Source organism: Portunus trituberculatus, chromosome 31 (assembly GCF_017591435.1).
Source record: "Portunus trituberculatus isolate SZX2019 chromosome 31, ASM1759143v1, whole genome shotgun sequence".
NCBI classification, from domain to species: domain Eukaryota; kingdom Metazoa; phylum Arthropoda; class Malacostraca; order Decapoda; family Portunidae; genus Portunus; species Portunus trituberculatus.
The window spans coordinates 22,838,403-22,860,665 of NC_059285.1; the positions used below are offsets into that span (position 1 = coordinate 22,838,403).

General features: G+C 37.4%; 1 protein-coding gene across 12 annotated transcripts in view; it reads right to left on the minus strand.

The window, feature by feature from the left end:
• The window catches only part of LOC123511333 (pentatricopeptide repeat-containing protein 1, mitochondrial-like), a 358,287-nt gene that overhangs the window by 273,862 nt on the left and 62,162 nt on the right, over positions 1–22,263 (minus strand). For all 12 annotated transcript variants that reach the window (XR_006676760.1, XR_006676759.1, XR_006676758.1 and 9 more), the window contains one exon: positions 3,504–3,641. Coding sequence is in view for 8 of the 12 variants with exons in the window: in XM_045267133.1 (XP_045123068.1) it covers positions 3,504–3,641 (138 nt within the window). In the remaining 4 variants the exon portion in view is untranslated. The remainder of the gene's footprint in view (positions 1–3,503; positions 3,642–22,263) is intronic.

Consider the following 22,263-nt stretch of genomic DNA (forward strand, 5'->3'; position numbering starts at 1 on the left):
CTCTCTCTTTTTCTTCGAAGAGAGAAGCGTCCACTTTCCTCTTCGAAGGCAATATAGTGACTAAAAAATAGCAGCATAATACACAAAGACGACAAGTATGACAAGCTTGCAAGAGTTTCCCGCGCTCGGGCTCACGGCACTACCACCCGTATATCATAAAGGCGGGCTTTTTTAACATGCGGCGCGAAGGGGTTAATGGTTTCTCATAATTCTTACACATAAAAGTTGCCCTTTGTTAAACTATTGTAATGGTTAATCGCTGGTGCATTGGACCAATAATGCATGGTGTCTCTAGGGGCATTATCTTATTTATGTGTCATGTGGTATGAACCAGGCAAAGCATGTCAGGGGAAGCAGGTGGCATAGGCATGGGTGACACAGTAGGCCACTCCCAAGCTCCTCCAGAGCTTCTCGATGTTTGGTAGACAGCTTGGGTGTCTTCATATTTGGTGTAGGCAGGGCCAAGAATGACCCTGCACACCCTCTTCTGCATATTCTCCAACTTCTGCTGTTGAGTAGAGCTGAGAGATAAAGACTACCATGGGAAGGTATGCATGAGTTTGGGAAGGATAAAGGTGAGGTACAGCTCCCTTCAACTTATTTGCCAGCATCCCCAGGGACTTAAGTCTGCACAGCATGTACAGCCTGTTGGTCTTCTCCCTAATTGGTCCATCTTATGTGGGATTTACTATAATTAAATTCTCAACTGTTTCATTTGTATCCAATTTTTTTCCCCTATTAACTCTTCCATCACATTATTCTCATTAACATAATGGAATCCAGATGCAGATGCGGAAGCAGATGCCATAGTGTCAGCTAGAAGATCATTTGTGAGAAATCTGAGACTAAATTATTCTAAGATGGCAGATTTTCCAAGACATGCCTAATAGTTGCATCAGATATGTTATTCCAAGCTTTCACCATACAATCAACTGCATTCCAAATGTTCTAGCATCTCCAAAATTGCCTCACAGTAATAGTTTCTTTTGACAAAATATCCTTTAAATTGATAACTTCTTGGGTGGTGATGTCAGTAGCTTCCTTAATGGTGGTCTTGGTCTTGGATCTGATAGGGTCTTAGTTTGTGTTTGCCTTGCTAAAGGTGGCTGACAGTCTTCTAAAATTTTTCATCTTAATCAGCTCATTATTGCTATATGTTTCATGATTTATTTTCTCATGGAAGTATTTGTAGTATAGGGTGGGTGATACACCAAGCTACTGCTGGGTGGGAGAGCAATTGAAAAAACTGGCATCACCATAAGCCATGTTTGTTTTGATGTGAACAGATGAAAAACAACAATAATTAAGATATTGATCAAGATATGTGAATCGTGAGTTCTTGAAACTGCAATCAAGATACAAAATATCAAGATGAGATTGATGAAGATTCATGACTTTACAGCATAGCTACATTAGTTGTTGAATGCTAGTGTTTTACTCTTCACCCACATACTCCATAACTGACATCACTACACAAAACACTTACATTGCATCTCTTATTCACACATATCTGGTAACTACGTACACAAGTCCCCCTCAGGTAACTCAGTTATCAAAAACTGCAATATAATAAAATTGATAATGCAATAAAATGCATTTAAAGTAAAAATTTTAGAATCTATGATAAAAATGCAAATAAATATGTAAACATTAATTCCCGACGTCGGATATTCTTGGGTTGCCATTGATCGCTGGCTGTTTTAATACGCGACAGCCAGCCAGCTCACAAGAGACACACATTCTAAAATTCATATCATAATAAATCTTGAGGTATTGAGTCTTTGTACTGCAAAACATTAATTCCAAGTTTATCCTAACAATATCCATATGATCTGATAATACACACTCTACAAAACTGTTATTATAAGCTTAATACTCACAGTCGTGGTTTCAATGCTCTCGCATTTTTTACTAGTCTCAACTACATATTTGGTTTGAAACATTTTTTCATATAGTTCAACAGAGAGCACTGTTTCTCCTCTAAATATTACAAAGTAATACATTCTGTAATAATCTTGGTAGAGCAACATTTTTGCGGCCAAAGGCATATCAAACCGAAAAGACTAACTGAACTCGGGAATACTGAGTCCTCTCAAAACACCAAAATAACCCCATGCCCGCGTTGTTTGGAAGCTCGTGTGGAGTAGGGTGACCAGACGTCCCCAGTTTCCAGGGACAGTCCCCGATTTCAGTGACCTGTCCCCGGTTTTCTGTAACTGAAAGATCACTTGATGCGTTAATAAACTACTCCTTTTGATTATGATAATTATGTCCTTTTATCATTACTCTTTTAGAATGTCAAGAATAAGGAGAAGGCCTTAGTTTCCGTGAAGACGGTGAAATGTGTAGCGGACACATTTTAACAGCTAATAGGTGTTCATGATCTCAGATATTTCATCAGGTAGAGATTTTTTTTTCTTTGCAACTTGAGTAAATAAGGCGAGAGAAACTTTTGATTGCTGGTTTAGAAATGGTACGGATAGTGTCCCGTTTAGTTTTCTAGTGCAAAAACACTACATGTTTTTACCTCCCTGAAGTGAAAATGTCCCTGGAATTTGTCTCAGAAATCTGGTCACCCTAGTGTGGAGTCTTCTTAGAGCTGGAACAGAATGCCGGTTCATACATGTGCTGTAGCTGACTGCAATTCTATATCAAAAAGAAAACGGCGTGAAAGGATGGACTGTGTTTCCCAGGAAGAAAGACGCGGCTCGAAAAAGATTATGGGAGACACAATGTAAACGAGGCCCGACGTGGAGAGCTACCAAGGACCATGCTATCTGCTCAAAGCACTTCATAGATTGGTGCAAAGGACCGTCAGCATCGCATCCAGACCCTGAACTGTTTGCCTATAACCGGTGGGGAGCAGGTAGAAACCTGCTTGATGTTGTTTACATACGGAACGGACAATCTTTCACTGAAGTCATAAAAGGATTTTGTATCAAAACATCGTGTTTGTTTGATATTCATCACATTTTCTGAATTTGATTGCTAATTAATTAACTTGAACCAATGAAATGTGCTTGCTTACTGAAAATAATGTAATTCACTCAAGGTGATGAAGTGTCCCAAAACTGAGACCATGAACCAAGCATTTTTGGCTCGTTTTGCCATATTACATTCTCTGTGCTTGGTGAAGCTGATTAGAGATGTTCCTAATAATTTATTACTTAGTTTGATAGCACATATATGACATAATATTTTTTTTCCAGCATACCGAGTTGAATGTGCTAAATTAAGTTATCTGGCGAATCTGGCAGCTTTTCAGCACTTTCCAACGTCGGGAATTGAGAAAAAATAACACTTTTGCATTGATCTATAATGATTAATAAGAAACTAGATATATCTAAGAGGTTTTCGTTATATGAGACATTTTTTCTTTAAAGAATCTTCAATATCTTGGAATAATGTTGATAACTATCAATGTTGATAATAACTATCAAATACATTAAATCCACTTTCTAAAGAAAAGAATGAGGAATATTTAAATTAAAATAAGCACAAACCTGATTGTAGAGTTGAAAGGCTTTCTTGGTATAGCCAGCACGGCCACAGGCATTAATCAAAACCTGGAAACAGTAGTGATTTGGCTTGGATCCAGCAGCTGGCATTTCTTCCTCCAAAACACTGATAGCCTCACCCAACTAAAAGATAAAAGAAAGCCATCCATCAGTGCTATATCTCAATATTAGGTAAATTATGATGATGAAAGTTCATCTTAAACTTAATTATCTACTTTTAAGCCTTCCAATAAAAAATGCAAAAAATATTGATAACAGTTGATAACCTTTGTCAAGGATCTAACAGTTCACTATCTTTATTACAGCGGAAGTCTGTTAAACTGATGAGCAGAGGATCATAGATGAGTCGGATTATTGGTTTTGCCAGAATATCAGGATGTACTCCCAAAAATGTCACCACACAAGGACCTTGATACAAGTTCACACAATTTTCAGTTTTACACATCCACCGATTTTCTTGTGTTACTTATATTTCTTGGGTGAGACATTTAGTGAATTGATTGATGTTCCATATAAGTTCCTTCACTAATGGATAGTTTTCAAGTTGTGACTCTTTTTTTCAACTTACGCTTACCTTCCTCTCATCCCCAATGATATAAGGGGACTTACAAAACATCTGGGTTTTTGGGGTGGAGGAGCATTAGATTGAGTAACATTCATTGCAAAAGATATCAGGAATCAACAATATCAAATAGGAAATATCTGAAAACACAAAAATTACACCTCTGGAGGTATTGGTGGCAGTAGTGGCAGCTGCCATAAGCATTGTTATTGGTGAGCAGTGTTGTCAACGATCGCTTGCATTGATTTTTTTGTGTAGTAGTAATAGGCTTTATCTCATATTTTTGTACATAATTAGGTTAAGGTTAGGTTTGGGTAGATTACAGGTTACTACATGTTGGTGAAACTGAAAGTTGAAGCTTCTTACACAGACATTACAATAGCATCCACACATCCAAGAGTAGACACAGCCTCTAACCACTTACAAACATTCCTTAACAAAGTTCAAGCCTTTTGCATCACAAATAGACTTGACATACCTTCTAAGAAATAAATAAGCACTCTTCTCACAAGTGATTATCATCAACACCAATGTAAATATATCCCCAACTCACAATAAACAACAATGTGATTCCTATTACACAAGCACCTTAAGTCCTGGACATAATATAAAAGTACTTCCATGTCACTCAAACAACACATTTATTTATAGAAATTCATTACTGTACTGTAATGTCTATTGTTATGGGCTTAGTAAGACAAGGGAGTGTCGGCAGTAGCATCTACAGTGGAGACTCAATACTCGAACATCTAAATAGTCAAACTTTTCAACAGTCAAACGCAAAAGTTCAACTTAATACTAAAAAAAATACCTATTAGTCGAACGTCCATCCACGTGGCTATAAACAAAGGGTCTCTTCCTTCCCGCAGCCCCACGCAGCCCACCGCAGCCCCATGCAGTCCACGGCAGCCAGTTTATCCTTCGCTTTCGTAAGAATAACATTGTCCTGCACTTTCTCTCCGCAATTTTTTTTTTTTTTTTCATTTTTGCTTACAATGGCACCAAAGAGGGTTGTTAGTGGTGAGAATAAGCCTACAAGAAAGAATGTAGTACAACCATCGAAAGGAAAAAGGATATTATTGATAAATACAAGAAAGGAGGAAGAATAACCGATCTTGCAGCTGAGTACTGTATGGCTAAATTTACAATAGCCACAATACTGAAGAAAACAGCTCATTATAAGAGCTGATGTGGTGATTGGTGTAAAAAGGCAATTTAAGCGACCTGCAGCAGTGGAACAAATGGAAAAAATGTTGACTGGATAAACCAAAGGCAGATGGCTGGTGATTCTTTGTCAGAGGGCATAATTTGTGTGAAGGTCAGGCTGCTGCATCTTGATCTTATTTCTGATACTACATCTGACTCCAATAATGATTTTAAAGCAAGTAACGGGTGCTTTGTGAATTTCAAGAAAAGAACTGGAATTCATTCTGTTGTGAAGCACGGCGAGCCCCAAGTCAGTGACATATATGCTATATGTCACTGTGTCCGATTCTGCCACCTCCTCCCACGAGTCTCTCGCCATGTTGTGGGGAGACAACTTTTGAATGAGAGTGGTATCAGAAGGGCTTTGGAATTAACAGTTTCTACAATAATAGAGAGCGAAGATAGTGATGTTCTGGGCTATGATACGGATAAAAGAGGTTCAACCACTGAGGGGGACATTCAACCACCACCACCAGCAACTCTTATTGTATGTATTTTAAATATGTTTTTGCAAAAAATATACAAATTAGATCACTTTGCGAACATTTTGATTGATTGAGAGAGAGAGAGAGAGAGAGGGGGGGGATACAAGGGACCCGTTTTCTATCACTCTAGCCAAGGCCGTTGGACCTGATCAGACGCAAGGCCACATACACCGATGATACCACCTCATTCAACCTGATATTTTGGTAACCATAGCATCTAGAGAATTCTGGTTTTTTGCATTGCAAAGAAGAAGAGTTGCTTGTGGGCAGAACACCATTTGTTCTCACTCGTTTATTGAATTTCCCAGTGTAAACAGTATGTGAATACAGGCTATTTTGTGTGTGTCTCGCCAAACCTCCCGAGTTAGCAGGAGCTAAAAATTCCAACATCCCAGAATTTTAGGGGTTACTTGTGATGAAATTGGCCTGCTTTCAAGAAAAAAAAACTACGAAACATGATCTATATAACAAAGGAAGATAAATGTTTGCCAGGACACAAGCCCATGAAAGACAGGCTAACCCTGCTTTTGTGCGCCAATGCTAGCGGCAACTGCAAAATTAAACCACTGTTTTGTTCTAAACTTGGGTTTGGCAATGGCAGGAACGAATTACCTGATTTATAGGTATCAATAGTCAAACTTTTTAATACTCGAACGGCCATTTGGAACTAATTAAATTCAAGTATTGAGTCTCCACTGTACTTCCACCCCTTGCCGCTAGAGTGTGTTGTGAGGTGACCAAAGTAATTTATATGGGCCAAAGCAAGGTAACTGGTGATGCATAAGATGTGGTAAACATAAAAATGTCAAACAACTGTGTAGCCACAAGCAGGTTCTCTAATAATTCACAGGACGGTTTCTTTTTACTAATCACAGTCATCATCATAGGGTAGAGGAAAAGCAGTATTTCCCAGACAGATTTATTGATGACTTGACTGTAAGAACAGTGGACAAAGTTATCACTCAATTTCTAAAATAATAACATTACTCACAGGTATAAAACACTTTCAGAATGCTACACAAACTATAAAATATATACGGGCAACCCCCGCTTAACGAAGGGGTTACGTTCTCAATAAACCTTTCGTTAAGCGAAACTTCGTTAAGCGAACTGATTGTAACAAGTTTAACCCGACTTGAACTTCCATTGAGAGTAAACAAAGCAAGAGTGCATTATAGTACAGTGAAAGGTTTAATGAAAGTAAAAATTATGAAGTTAAACATTTAGGAAGTTTAATTTAAGTCATTATAATGTACACTAATGTATGTATGTACGTAACTTTATAATGTTGATGATCTTAAATTTATGAAGGGAGGGAGAGTGAAACAGGAAAGACATTAACCGGCAACCTGTGGAATGTAAACAAAGGACGCATCATTGTACCACATACAAAACTTATGTACCACATTTCCACAAGGCTGGTTCTTTTAGCTTGCAAGGAAGATACGGTCTCACCAGCCTTCTTAATAGAGTCTGCTGACTTGAAAATAGTAGAGACAGTAGATAGAGTCAAGATGGTGGCGAGCAATGCTATTATATTAGTTTTCTCGCCTCTCGTGTCTGTAAATAATATCCAGCTTCACTTCGAAAGTAAGTGACTTCCTGGTCTTCTTAGCAATGCTACACAACATTGCAGGGCGTTTTGGTGGTAAATTGAGCAAGGGAAGACGAGCTGCTGCTGACGTTGTTATTGTTTTGAACAGGGGCAGTGAGTGGTGCGCGTGTTGTCCACAAGAGACACTGGTGTATTCAAAAGCCTGTCGGCTTGCATGATACGGCAGGCCTTTCAAACTTAGAAAAAATTACCAGGATAAAACTTCGTTAAAGCGAGTTTGGTGTTCGTTAAACGAGCAGATGGTAGTAAAATTAATCCTTCGTTGTAGCGAAATTTCGTTGTGTGAACTTTCGTTAAGCAGGGGTTGCCTGTACACTCGACCCTCGAAACAACGGACCTCCCATCAACGGATTTTGGAAACTACGGACAAATTCTGGAGTCCGGTTTAATCTACAGACGAATATTAAAATGCGCGCGATTGTCTGTTCCCGGCAAATTATTGTCCGGTAGGTGGCGGGTTGGTCGCGTCATCAGCTGTTCGCCGCCATGTTTAATCTTCTTGCCGTGCGTTTTCAACCAACAACGAACATTGTCCAGTGCTTAACACGGCTTTCTTATGCATTTGTACCCTTTCCATGAGTGCTTAACCTATCCAAAATGCCTCCTAAACCTAGTAAACCAGTGAATAGTAATCGAAAGGCTCTTCCAGTGGCTGCTAACCTTGAACTAATACAAAAATTAGAAAATTTTACGTATTTTACGTACATTTTATAGTTTTTTTTTACGTACTTTTGCAAGGAACAAACTTTTGCAATCTATGGACAGGGTCATGCACGCATTTGTCCGTTGTTTCGAGGGTCGAGTGAATATACAGTGGAGACTCAATACTCGAACTTAATTAGTTCCAAATGGCTGTTCAAGTATTAAAATATCTGACTACTGATATCTATAAATCAGGTAATTCGTTCCAGCCATTGCCAAACCCAAGTTTAGAAAAAAGTAGCGGTTTATTTTGTAGTCGCTGCTAGCACTGATGCACAGAAGCAGGGTTACCCTGTCTTTGATGGGCTTGTTTCCTGGCAAACACTTCTTTTCCTTTGTTATATAGGTCCTGTTTGGTAGTTTTTTTTTTTCCAAAACAGGACAGTTTCATCACAATTAAAGATCTGTTGTGGGTTTAAGCACTCCTTATCCACAAATTTTTTAAAATTTAGGCACAAATTTCTCAGCGGCAACTCTGTCCGCACTTGCGGCCTCACTGTGCCTAACAACAGAATGAATTAGTTCTTTTCTTGAGATTTCCTTTAAATTTGCTTTAAAATCATTATTGGAGTCATATGTAGTATCAAACAATAAGATAAAAATGCCTAGCCTTCGCACAAATTATGCCCTCTGACAAAGAATCACTAGCCATCTGCTTTTTGTTTATCCACACAATCAATAATTTCTTAATTTCTTCCACTGCCGCAGGTCGCTTAAGTTGCCTTTTCACAACAATTGCCACATCAGCTCTTTTAATGAGCTTACTTCTTCAGTATTGTGGCTACTGTAGATTTAGCCATACAGTACGTACTCAGCTGGAAGATCGGTTATTCTTCCTCCTTTCTCGTATTTATCAATAATCTCCCTTCTCCTTTCAATGGTTGTCACTACATTCTTTCTTGTAGGCTTATTCTCACCAGTAACAAGCTTTTTCAATGCCATTGTAAGCTTCTAAATGAAAAAAAAAAAAAACTCCAGAGAGAAAGCACAGGACAATGTTATTCTTATGACCGTGGAGGATCAACTGGCTGCAGTGGCCAGCCAATGGGGCACGTGGGACAGCAGGAAGATAGAGACCCAACGAGTATAGATAACTATGAGAGGAAAGCTTGAAAATACTGTGACATTAAGTTAGATTGTGGTGGATGACAAGTATAGTAGTGTTTTCATTCCCTCCTAGAGGGACTCGTCGTCGCTTACTTTCGACTTGAGATTCCTGAAATATTTAACTTTCTCTTCCTACATGACATATGTGGTAGTATACGAAACTGATAAATGTAAACATATGTTTTCAAATCGAAAATGTAATGTAGTGTTTTAAATTTTCAGTAAATACTTGTATTACTGATCACTTAAATATCAGCTCTCCCAGCTGCTCATCCCTTGCAAGTGGTCGCCAACTATGTGATCTTGTGCTTCTTAAGTCATATTCTTCTCTCAAGATCAGTTTCTCATTATCCACTTCATCCATTCCGTTAATCAATTTATAAACTTGTATCAGATCCCCTCTCTCTCTTCTCTGCTCCAAGGTTGGTAGATTCATAGCTTTTAGTCTCTCCTCATATGTCATCCCTTTAAATTCTGGAACCATTCTTGTAGCCATTTTTTGTAGTCTCTCTAATTTTCTTATGTGTTTCTTTTTATGTGGAGTCCACACAACTCCTGCATATTCCAATCTAGGTCTTATTTTAGTACTTATCAATTTCTTCATCATTTCCTTGTCCATATAGTGAAATGCTACTCCAATATTCCTTAGCAAATTATCGTCTCTCTGAAAATTCTATCAATATGGCTTACCGGTTGATTATTTTCTTCCATTGTCACTCCCAAGTCCTTTTCCTTTTTACTTTTTCTAGTTCTACTCCATCTCCCATCTTATAGATTCCCACTGGTCGTCTTTCACTTTTTCCCATTTCCATGACATGGCTTTTGTCCACATTGAATTCCATCTCCCATTTTTGCTCCATTTCCAGATCTTGTTTAAGTCTTCCTGTAGTATTTCACAATCCTCTTTTGTTTAATGACTCTGCACAGTTTCGCATCGTCTCAAACAGATTTATGTAGCTGTTCACTCCCTCTGGCATGTCATTTATATATACGAGAAAAAGTATTGGTGCCAATACTGACCCCTGTGGCACTCCGCTGTCTACTGTTCTCCACTTGGACTTCATATCTTTAACTATCGTCCTTATTTCTCTCCCCCTTAAGTAATTCTTCATCCATCTCAATGTGCTTCCTTTTAAGCCACCCTTCTCCTCTAACTTCCATAGTAATCTTTCATGTGGCACTTTATCAAAAGCCTTTTTTAGATCTAAATAAATACAGTCAACCCATCCTCTCTCTCTTGTACTTTATCAACTATTCTAGAGTAGAAACTCAATAAATTTGTTACACATGACCGACCTTTTCTAAAACCAAATTGGCTATTTGATAATATTTTGTTGTCTTCAAGAAACTCAATCCATTGCTTCTTTATTACTTTTTCACACATCTTGCATATTACACTAGTTAGTGATACCGGTCTGTAATTTAAAGGTTCTTCCTTCCTTCCGCTCTTATATATGGGAACCACCTCAGCTCTTTTCCACTCCACTGGCACTGTTCCATTTTCTATTGAGCATTTTATGATGTTGTATATTGGACTTGCTAGTTCTTCCCTACATTCTTTCAGTATTCTGCCTGAGACTTCATCCGTCCCATTGCCTTTTCCTCATCTATTCCGTCATCAACTTTTTATTTCAAGCTTGGTTACTTTAATCTCTTTCATATAGACAGTCTCTCTATTACCCTGTGGTCTTTCAAATTTGGATTCCTTAGTAAAGACCTCATGAAATTTACTATTTAACAGTTCTGCCATACTTTTGGGTCTTCCACCATTCCGTTTTCTCCTTTTAACCTTTCTATTGTTTCTTTTTGTCTTATTTTTCCATTTATGAATCTGTAGAACAATTTTGGTTGTTCCTTACATTTTTCGACAATGTCCTTTTCATAGTTCTTTTCTTCTTCCTTTCTCACCTTAGCATATTCATTTCTTGCTGTTTTGAAGTTTTCCTTATTTTCTGGATTTCTGTTTCTTCTCCACCTTTTCCATGCTCCATCTCGTTTCTCCTTTGCCCTAGCACATCTTGCATTAAACCAATCTTTCTTTCCTTCTTCTTTAGGTCTATATTTCGGACATATTCCCTGACCCCAGTTTTGTATATTTCCAAAAATAAGTTATATTTCTCTTGAACCGTTAATGAGTTTTCCATCTCCTCCCAGTTTACGTTTTAAAATAGTTCTTGAGATTCTCAATATCAGCCTTTCTGTAATTTAATCGGTCTCCTTTGTATGATTCATCTCTATCTTCCTTTCCTTCTTCTATATCCATTTCTAATATTACATGGTCACTCTTTCCCAATGGGCACTTGTATCTTATATCATCGTTAATTGGTATATCCCTTGTAAAAACTAGGTCTAATCTTGCCGGCTCATCGTTTCCTCTGAATCTTGTGTTTTCCTTTACTCTTTGGACCATCAAATTATCTATCATTAGGTTCAGGAATCTATCTCCCAGGCATCTTCCCCATACCACTTTCATAATTTTCCCAGTCTACCTCCTTACAGTTGAAATCTCCTACCAATATCACTTTTCTCCTTTCCTTAATGATTCTTGTAAGACTCCTTATTGTGTCATCTATCATGTCTCTATATTCTTGGTTAGTCCATGAGTTTGTTTTGGTGGCACATATGTTCCAATGATTGTTAACTCCTTTTTATTAATATGCATCTTAACATACAGTATTTCTGATTTTCCTTCCCCAAACTCCACTTGATTTACCACTATCTCCTTCCTTAACATCATCATGACTCCTCCTCCTTTACCCACTCTGTCTCTCCTCCATATATTATACCTTTTATCTATGTCTATTTTATTGCCTCATTTAACTTTGTTTCCACCAGGCATACAATATCTGGTTCTTCTTTCTTTATGTAATCTCTTAATTCTAATTTACTAGATAAAATCCCATCTATGTTTGTATACATCATTTTTAATCTCTTGTTCTTATCATTTTAGTTAAACTTGCTCCATTTTTTTCTTCTTTCTCTTTTATATACCATTTCCTTATCCTGTCTCCTATAATTCTCCAAAAAATGCCTTCTTCCTCCTCTGACCTTTCATTATTTTTTTTTTGCTTCTGCCACCAGTTCATTGTGTCTCTTCCTTTCCTCGTTTCTATTTTTTTATTTTTCTATATATATATATATATATATATATCTTTGCAACCTTCTGTTTCTCTGAGTTTCGTTTTTCTATATAGTACTTCTTCTGCTGCTGCTTGTGATTTTAGTAATATCTTAATTGGTCTCACTGTTCCTTCTTGATATGGTCCCATTCTATGGATTTCTTCTACTTCCTCTTCTAAGTTCTGTCTATCCTCGTCATTCAGATGTTTTAGTAGGTCTTTTACTGATTTCATTTCGTCTTTTTCCCTTCTTGGTCTATATTTAACATTTTTTTTTCTTTCAGTCCAAAAATAATTACACTCTTCTTTTTCCAATTTCTCTTACTAAATTTTCTTTTTCTTGAGGACTCTATCATTTTGCTTGTCATATTTTCATCTCTTTCTTTTAACTGTTCTTGAAATACTTCTTGAAATGATTCCTTGTCTTTCTTATCTTGGATTTTCCATGCTTGTACCTCTTTTTCAATCACGTCTTGTACTCTTTCATCTTCTTTGTTAACTGATCTTTTAGCTTTTCTTTTCTTTCTCGGCTTTACGAGTCCTTCTTCATCAATTTCTTATAGTTCGCTATTTGGACTTTTAATTCTTCATTTTCGGTTCTTAGCCTAGTTTCATTTTCTTCCTCTCTTTTTATCCTTTCTTTCAATTTCTGGAGCTCTTTATCCTGTTCTTCATTCTCTTTCATTCCCATACTCTCCTTTATCAATTTATCTAATTTAAGTTCGATAGTTAAGACTCTATCAAATAGTGAAGTTTGCGCCGAATCAAAGCCTTCAAATTCTCCTCCTCCCTCACCAACATTGTCATCATCAGCTTTCATTCTTTCCCTTGTCACATACATGCATTTAGATGGAATATCTTTCTCACTCATTATTATTTAACACTATTCATGAAAAAAAAAATGAGTCCACACTTATCGAGGCCACTGTAAACCCAAACAAAGGTAGTGAAGATCAGCTGATTCTCAGGAGCGTGTGTGTCCTGTGTGTGTGTGTGTGTGTGTGTGTGTGTATTTACCTAGTTGTATTTACCTAGTTGTAGTTTTACAGGGCCTGGGCTTTATGCTCATGTGGTCCCGTCTCCATATCTACACTTATCCAATTTTCTTTAAAACTATGTACACTCTTTGCTGATACCACTTCCTCACTCAAACTGTTCCAAGTCTCAACACATCTTTGCGGAAACTAAATTTTTAACATCTCTCAGACATCGTCCCTTCCTTAGTTTCTTACTATGCGATCTTGTGCTTCTAAAGTCATATTCTTCTCTCAGGATCAGTTTCTCATTATCCACTTCATCCATTCCGTTAATCAATTTATAAACTTGTATCAGATCCCTCTCTCTTCTCTGCTCCAAGGTTGGTAGATCCATTGCCTTTAGTCTCTCCTCATATGCCATCCCTTTAAATTCTGGAACCATTCTTGTAGCCATTTTTGTAGTCTCTAATTTTCTTATGTGTTTCTTTTTGTAAGTCCACACAACTCCTGCATATTCCAATCTAGGTCTTATTTTAGTACTTATCAATTTCTTCATCATTTCCTTGTCCATATAGTGAAATGCTACTCCAATATTCCTTAGCAAATTATCGTCTCTCTGAAAATTCTATCAATATGGCTAACCGGTTGATTATTTTCTTCCATTGTCACTCCCAAGTCCTTTTCCTTTTTACTTTTTCTAGTTCTACTCCATCTCCCATCTTATAGATTCCCACTGGTCGTCTTTCACTTTTCCCATTTCCATGACATGGCTTTTGTCCACATTGAATTCCATCTCCATTTTTGCTCCATTTCCAGATCTTGTTTAAGTCTTCCTGTAGTATTTCACAATCCTCTTTTTGTTTAATGACTCTGCACAGTTTCGCATCGTCCAAAAACAGATTTATGTAGCTGTTCACTCCTCTGGCATGTCATTTATATATACGAGAAAAAGTATTGGTGCCAATACTGACCCCTGTGGCACTCCGCTGTCTACTGTTCTCCACTTGGACTTCATATCTTTAACTATCGTCCTTATTTCTCTCCCCCTTCAGTAATTCTTCATCCATCTCAATGTGCTTCCTTTTAAGCCACCCTTCTCCTCTAACTTCCATAGTAATCTTTCATGTGGCACTTTATCAAAAGCCTTTTTTAGATCTAAATAAATACAGTCAATCCATCCCTCTCTCTCTCTTGTACTTTATCAACTATTCTAGAGTAGAAACTCAATAAATTTGTCACACATGACCGACCTTTTCTAAAACCAAATTGGCTATTTGATAATATTTTGTTGTCTTCAAGAAACTCGATCCATTGCTTCTTTATTACTTTTTCACACATCTTGCATATTACACTAGTTAGTGATACCGGCCTGTAATTTAAAGGTTCTTCCTTCCTTCCGCTCTTATATATGGGAACCACCTCAGCTCTTTTCCACTCCACTGGCACTGTTCCATTTTCTATTGAGCATTTTATGATGTTATATATTGGAATTGCTAGTTCTTCCCTACATTCTTTCAGTATTCTGTCTGAGACTTCATCTGGTCCCATTGCCTTTTCCTCATCCAATTCCATCATCAACTTTTTTATTTCAAGCTTGGTTACTTTAATCTCTTTCATATAGACAGTCTCTCTATTACCCTGTGGTCTTTCAAATTTGGATTCCTTAGTAAAGACCTCATGAAATTTACTATTTAACAGTTCTGCCATACTTTTTGGGTCTTCCACCATTCCGTTCTCTCCTTTTAACCTTTCTATTGTTTCTTTTTGTCTTATTTTTCCATTTATGAATCTGTAGAACAATTTTGGTTGTTCCTTAAATTTTCAACAATGTCCTTTTCATAGTTCTTTTCTTCTTCCTTTCTCACCTTAGCATATTCATTTCTTGCTGTTTTGAAGTTTTCCTTATTTTCTGGATTTCTGTTTCTTCTCCACCTTTTCCATGCTCCATCTCGTTTCTCCTTTGCCCTAGCACATCTTGCATTAAACCAATCTTTCTTTCCTTCTTCTTTAGGTCTATATTTGAACATATTCCTGACCCCAGTTTTGTATATTTCCAAAAATAAGTTATATTTCTCTTGAACCGTTAATGAGTTTTCCATCTCCTCCCAGTTTACGTTTTAAAATAGTTCTTGAGATTCTCAATATCAGCCTTTCTGTAATTTAATCGGTCTCCTTTGTATGATTCATCTCTATCTTCCTTTCCTTCTTCTATATCCATCTCTAATATTACATGGTCACTCTTTCCCAATGGGCACTTGTATCTTATATCATCGTTAATTGGTATATCCCTTGTAAAACTAGGTCTAATCTTGCCGGCTCATCGTTTCCTCTGAATCTTGTGTTTTCCTTTACTCTTTGGACCATCAAATTATCTATCATTAGGTTCAGGAATCTATCTCCCAGGCATCTTCCCCATACCACTTTCATAATTTTCCCAGTCTACCTCCTTACAGTTGAAATCTCCTATCAATATCACTTTTCTCCTTTCCTTAATGATTCTTGTAAGACTCCTTATTGTGTCATCTATCATGTCTCTATATTCTTGGTTAGTCCATGAGTTTGTTTTTGGTGGCACATATGTTCCAATGATTGTTAACTCCTTTTTGTTAATATGCATCTTAACATACAGTATTTCTGATTTTCCTTCCCCAAACCCCACTTGATTTACCACTATCTCCTTCCTTCCTCCTTTATCCACTCTCTCTCTCCTCCATATATTATACCTTTTATCTATGTCTATTTCTATTGCCTCATTTAACTTTGTTTCCACCAGGCATACAATATCTGGTTCTTCTTTCTTTATGTAATCTCTTAATTCTAATTTACTAGATAAAATCCCATCTATGTTTGTATACATCATTTTTAATCTCTTGTTCTTATCATTTTTAGTTAAACTTGTGTGTGTGTGTGTGTGTGTGTGTGTGTGTGTGTGTGTGTGTGTGTGTGTGTGTGTGTGTGTGTGTGTGTGTGTGTGTGTGTGTATTTACCTAATTGTATTTACCTAATTGTAACATACGGAAAAAAGAGCTATGCTCGTCTGTCCCGTCTCCATATCTACTAATGTCCAGCTTTTTCTTAAAATCATGAATATTCCTTGCGTTGACCACTTCCACGTCTAAACTATTCCATGCTTCCACCCTTCTATGAGGAAGCTATATTTTTCATCTCTCCTATAAGTGGCCATTTTAGTTTTTCCCATGCCCTCTCGACATTCTTTCATTCCACATACACAGATCTTCCCTATCCATTTTTTCCATGCCAATCATCACTCTGTATATTGCTATCAGGTCTCCCCTTTCTCTTCTGTTTTCCAGGGTCGGAAGTTGCATTCTGTTCAGTCTGTCTTCATAAGTCAAATCTCTTAAGTCAGGCACCATTTTTGTTGCAGCCCTCTGTATTTTCTCTAGTTTCCTTATGTTTTTTTTTAAGTTCGGAGCCCACTGTATTGTTGCATATTCAAGCCTTGGTCTTATCATTGCAGTAATTATTTTCATCATCATTTCTTCATCTAAATATACGAACGCCACTCTTATGTTCCTCAATAAGTTCAATACTTCTCCAATTATTTTGTTTATATGTCTCTCTGGCGATAGGTCATTGGTAATTGTCACCCCAAGGTCTTTTCTTCATGACTGGTTTTTATGTCTTCATTTCCTATCTTGTACATACTCCTGATTCTTCTTTCACTCTTGCCAAACTCTAATTTCTTGCATTTTGTCGTGTTGAACTCCATTTGCCATGTACAGCTCCATTTCCATATTTTGTCCAAGTCTTCCTGGAGTAGTTCGCAATCTTTGTCACATCTCACTTTTCTTAACAATTTTGCATCGTCTGCAAATAGGCTCACATAACTGGACACCCCATCCACCATGTCATTTACTGGTGCCAACACTGATCCCTGTAAGACTCCACTCTCCACCAAGCCCCATTCTGATGGTCTGTCCTTAATTATTGTTCTCATTTCTCTTCCTACCAAAAAGTCTTCCATCCATTTTAGTAAACTGCCATGCACTCCTCCTACCATTTCAAGTTTCCAGATCAGTCTCCGGTGTGGTACCTTATCAAAGGCCTTTTTTAAATCCAGATATATTCCATCAGCCCAACAATCTCTTTCCTGTATTACATCTATCACCCTCGAATAGTAACATATCAGGTTTGTCGTGCATGAACGCCCTTTTCTAAAACCAAATTGACACTCACAAAGTATGTCATTTTTCTCCAAGAAGTCTGTCCATCTATTCTTCACCACCCTCTCACACATCTTAGCTACCACACTTGTAAGTGACACTGGTCTATAGTTCAATGGGTCTCTCTTGTTACCTGATTTATAAATTGGGACAATGTTAGCTCTTTTCCAGTCTTGGGGCACTACACCTTCCCTTAATGAGGCATCAATTACTTCACAAACTTTTTCTGCCAGTTGCTCACTGCATTCTCTTAAAATCCATCCTGATACCCCATCAGGTCCCACAGCTTTTCTCACTTCTAGACTCCCCATCATATTCTTGATCTCCTCCACAGTTACTTGAAACTCCTTCATAATCCCTTTCTGTTCCATTACCAGTGGCTTGTCAAAAGCAGTCTCCTTTGTGAATACCTTCCAAAAGCATCCATTCATAGCCTCTGCCATTTCCCTGGGATCCTCACTGCAAACTCCATTTACTTCTAAACTTTCAATACTTTCTCTATTTTTGATGTTGTTGTTCACATGTCTGTAAAAAAGCCTTGGTTGGTCTTTACATTTATCAATTATATCCTTTTCTTGTTTCTTTCTTTCTTCTCTTCTAATCAACACATATTCATTTCTTGCTCTTTTGTAACTTTCCCACTGCTTAATCCGTCTTTTCCTTCTCCACCTCTTCCACGCATCCTCTTTTCTTGTTCTAGCCTTTTCACATCTATCGTTAAACCAGTCCTGCTTTCCAACTTCTCTATGTTGTCTTATTGGTACAAATTTTTTCTCACCTTCTTTGTATATTTTTATAAATTCCTTCCACTTTTCATTTGCTCCATTAGCACTCTTGAATTTCATCCAATTTGTCTCTTGAAAGAATTTCCTTAGGTTTCCAAAATCTGTCTTGGCAGATTTTGGAAACCTAAGGAAATGTGTGTGTGTGTGTGTGTGTGTGTGTGTGTGTGTGTGTGTGTGTGTGTGTGTGTGTGTGTGTGTGTGTGTGTGTGTGTGTGTGTGTGTGTGTGTATTTACCTAGTTGTATTTACCTAGTTGTAGTTTTACAGGGCCTGGGCTTTATGCTCATGTGGTCCCGTCTCCATATCTACACTTATCCAATTTTTCTTTAAAACTATGTACACTCTTTGCTGATACCACTTCCTCACTCAAACTGTTCCAAGTCTCAACACATCTTTGGGAAACTAAATTTTTAACATCTCTCAGACATCGTCCCTTCCTTAGTTTCTTACTATGCGATCTTGTGCTTCTAAAGTCATATTCTTCTCTCAGGATCAGTTTCTCATTATCCACTTCATCCATTCCGTTAATCAATTTATAAACCTGTATCAGATCCCTCTCTCTCTCTCTGCTCCAAGGTTGGTAGATCCATTGCCTTTAGTCTCTCCTCATATGCCATCCCTTTAAATTCTGGAACCATTCTTGTAGCCATTTTTGTAGTCTCTCTAATTTTCTTATGTGTTTCTTTTTATGGGAGTCCACACAACTCCTGCATATTCCAATCTAGGTCTTATTTTAGTACTTATCAATTTCTTCATCATTTCCTTGTCCATATAGTGAAATGCTACTCCAATATTCCTTAGCAAATTATACGTCTCTCTGAAAATTCTATCAATATGGCTAACCGGTTGATTATTTTCTTCCATTGTCACTCCCAAGTCCTTTTCCTTTTTACTTTTCTAGTTCTACTCCATCTCCCATCTTATAGATTCCCACTGGTCGTCTTTCACTTTTTCCCATTTCCATGACATGGCTTTGTCCACATTGAATTCCATCTCCCATTTTTTGCTCCATTTCCAGATCTTGTTTAAGTCTTCCTGTAGTATTTCACAATCCTCTTTTGTTTAATGACTCTGCACAGTTTCGCATCGTCCAAAAACAGATTTATGTAGCTGTTCACTCCTCTGGCATGTCATTTATATATACGAGAAAAAGTATTGGTGCCAATACTGACCCTGTGGCACTCCGCTGTCTACTGTTCTCCACTTGGACTTCATATCTTTAACTATCGTCCTTATTTCTCTCCCCTTAAGTAATTCTTCATCCATCTCAATGTGCTTCCTTTTAAGCCACCCTTCTCCTCTAACTTCCATAGTAATCTTTCATGTGGCACTTTATCAAAAGCCTTTTTTAGATCTAAATAAATACAGTCAATCCATCCTCTCTCTCTTGTACTTTATCAACTATTCTAGAGTAGAAACTCAATAAATTTGTCACACATGACCGACCTTTTCTAAAACCAAATTGGCTATTTGATAATATTTTGTTGTCTTCAAGAAACTCGATCCATTGCTTCTTTATTACTTTTTCACACATCTTGCATATTACACTAGTTAGTGATACCGGCCTGTAATTTAAAGGTTCTTCCTTCCTTCCACTCTTATATATGGGAACCACCTCAGCTCTTTTCCACTCCACTGGCACTGTTCCATTTTCTATTGAGCATTTTATGATGTTGTATATTGGACTTGCTAGTTCTTCCCTACATTCTTTCAGTATTCTGCCTGAGACTTCATCCGGTCCCATTGCCTTTTCCTCATCCAATTCCGTCATCAACTTTTTATTTCAAGCTTGGTTACTTTAATCTCTTTCATATAGACAGTCTCTCTATTACCCTGTGGTCTTTCAAATTTGGATTCCTTAGTAAAGACCTCATGAAATTTACTATTTAACAGTTCTGCCATACTTTTGGGTCTTCCACCATTCCGTTTCTCCTTTTAACCTTTCTATTGTTTCTTTTTGTCTTATTTTTCCATTTATGAATCTGTAGAACAATTTTGGTTGTTCCTTACATTTTTGACAATGTCCTTTTCATAGTTCTTTTCTTCTTCCTTTCTCACCTTAGCATATTCATTTCTTGCTGTTTTGAAGTTTTCCTTATTTTCTGGATTTCTGTTTCTTCTCCACCTTTTCCATGCTCCATCTCGTTTCTCCTTTGCCCTAGCACATCTTGCATTAAACCAATCTTTCTTTCCTTCTTTTTTAGGTCTATATTTGGAACATATTCCTGACCCCAGTTTTGTATATTTCCAAAATAAGTTATATTTCTCTTGAACCGTTAATGAGTTTTCCATCTCCTCCCAGTTTACGTTTTAAAATAGTTCTTGAGATTCTCAATATCAGCCTTTCTGTAATTTAATCGGTCTCCTTTGTATGATTCATCTCTATCTTCCTTTCCTTCTTCTATATCCATCTCTAATATTACATGGTCACTCTTTCCCAATGGGCACTTGTATCTTATATCATCGTTAATTGGTATATCCCTTGTAAAAACTAGGTCTAATCTTGCCGGCTCATCGTTTCCTCTGAATCTTGAGTTTTCCTTTACTCTTTGGACCATCAAATTATCTATCATTAGGTTCAGGAATCTATCTCCCCAGGCATCTTCCCCCATACCACTTTCATAATTTTCCCAGTCTACCTCCTTACAGTTGAAATCTCCTATCAATATCACTTTTCGCCTTTCCTTAATGATTCTTGTAAGACTCCTTATTGTGTCATCTCTCATGTCTCTATATTCTTGGTTAGTCCATGAGTTTGTTTTTGGTGGCACATATGTTCCAATGATTGTTAACTCCTTTTTGTTAATATGCATCTTAACATACAGTATTTCTGATTTTCCTTCCCCAAACCCCACTTGATTTACCACTATCTCCTTCCTTAACATCATCATGACAACTCCTCCTCCTTTACCCACTCTCTCTCTCCTCCATATATTATACCTTTTATCTATGTCTATTTTTATTGCCTCATTTAACTTTGTTTCCACCAGGCATACAATATTTGGTTCTTCTTTCTTTATGTAATCTCTTAATTCTAATTTACTAGATAAAATCCCATCTATGTTTGTATACATCATTTTTAATCTCTTGTTCTTATCATTTTAAGTTAAACTTGCTCCATTCTTTTCTCTTCTTTCTCTTTTACATACCATTTCCTTATCCTGTCTCCTAGAATTCTCCAAAAAAATGCCTTCTTCTCCTCCTCTGACCTTTCATTATTTTTTTCTCTTGCTTCTGCCACTAGTTCATAGTGTGTCTTCCTTTCCTCCTCGTTTCTATTTTTCTTTATATATATATACATATATATATATCTTTGCGTGTGTGTGTATTTACCTAGTTGTATTTACCTAGTTGTAGTTTTACAGGGCCTGGGCTTTATGCTCGTGTGGTCCCGTCTCCATATCTACACTTATCCAATTTTTCTTTAAAACTATGTACACTCTTTGCTGATACCACTTCCTCACTCAAACTGTTCCAAGTCTCAACACATATTTGCGGGAAACTAAATTTTTTAACATCTCTCAGACATCATCCCTTCCTTAGTTTCTTACTATGCGTGTGTGTGTGTGTGTGTTTGTGTGTGTGTATGTGTGTGTGTGTTTACCTAGTTGTAGTTTTACAGGGCCTGGGCTTTATGCTCGTGTGGCCCCGTCTCCATATCTACACTTATCCAATCTTACTTTAAAAGTGTGCACACTCGTTGCAAACACTACTTCTTCATCTAAACTGTTCCACGTCCCAATACATCTCTGCAGGAAGCTATATTTTTTAATATCTCTCAGACACATCTTTGCGGGAAACTAAATTTTTTAACATCTCTCAGACATCGTCCCTTCCTTAGTTTCTTACTATGCGTGTGTGTGTGTGTGTGTGTGTGTGTGTGTGTGTGTGTGTGTGTGTGTGTGTGTGTGTGTGTGTGTGTGTGTGTGTGTGTTTACCTAGTTGTAGTTTTACAGGGCCTGGGCTTTATGCTCGTGTGGCCCTGTCTCCATATCTACACT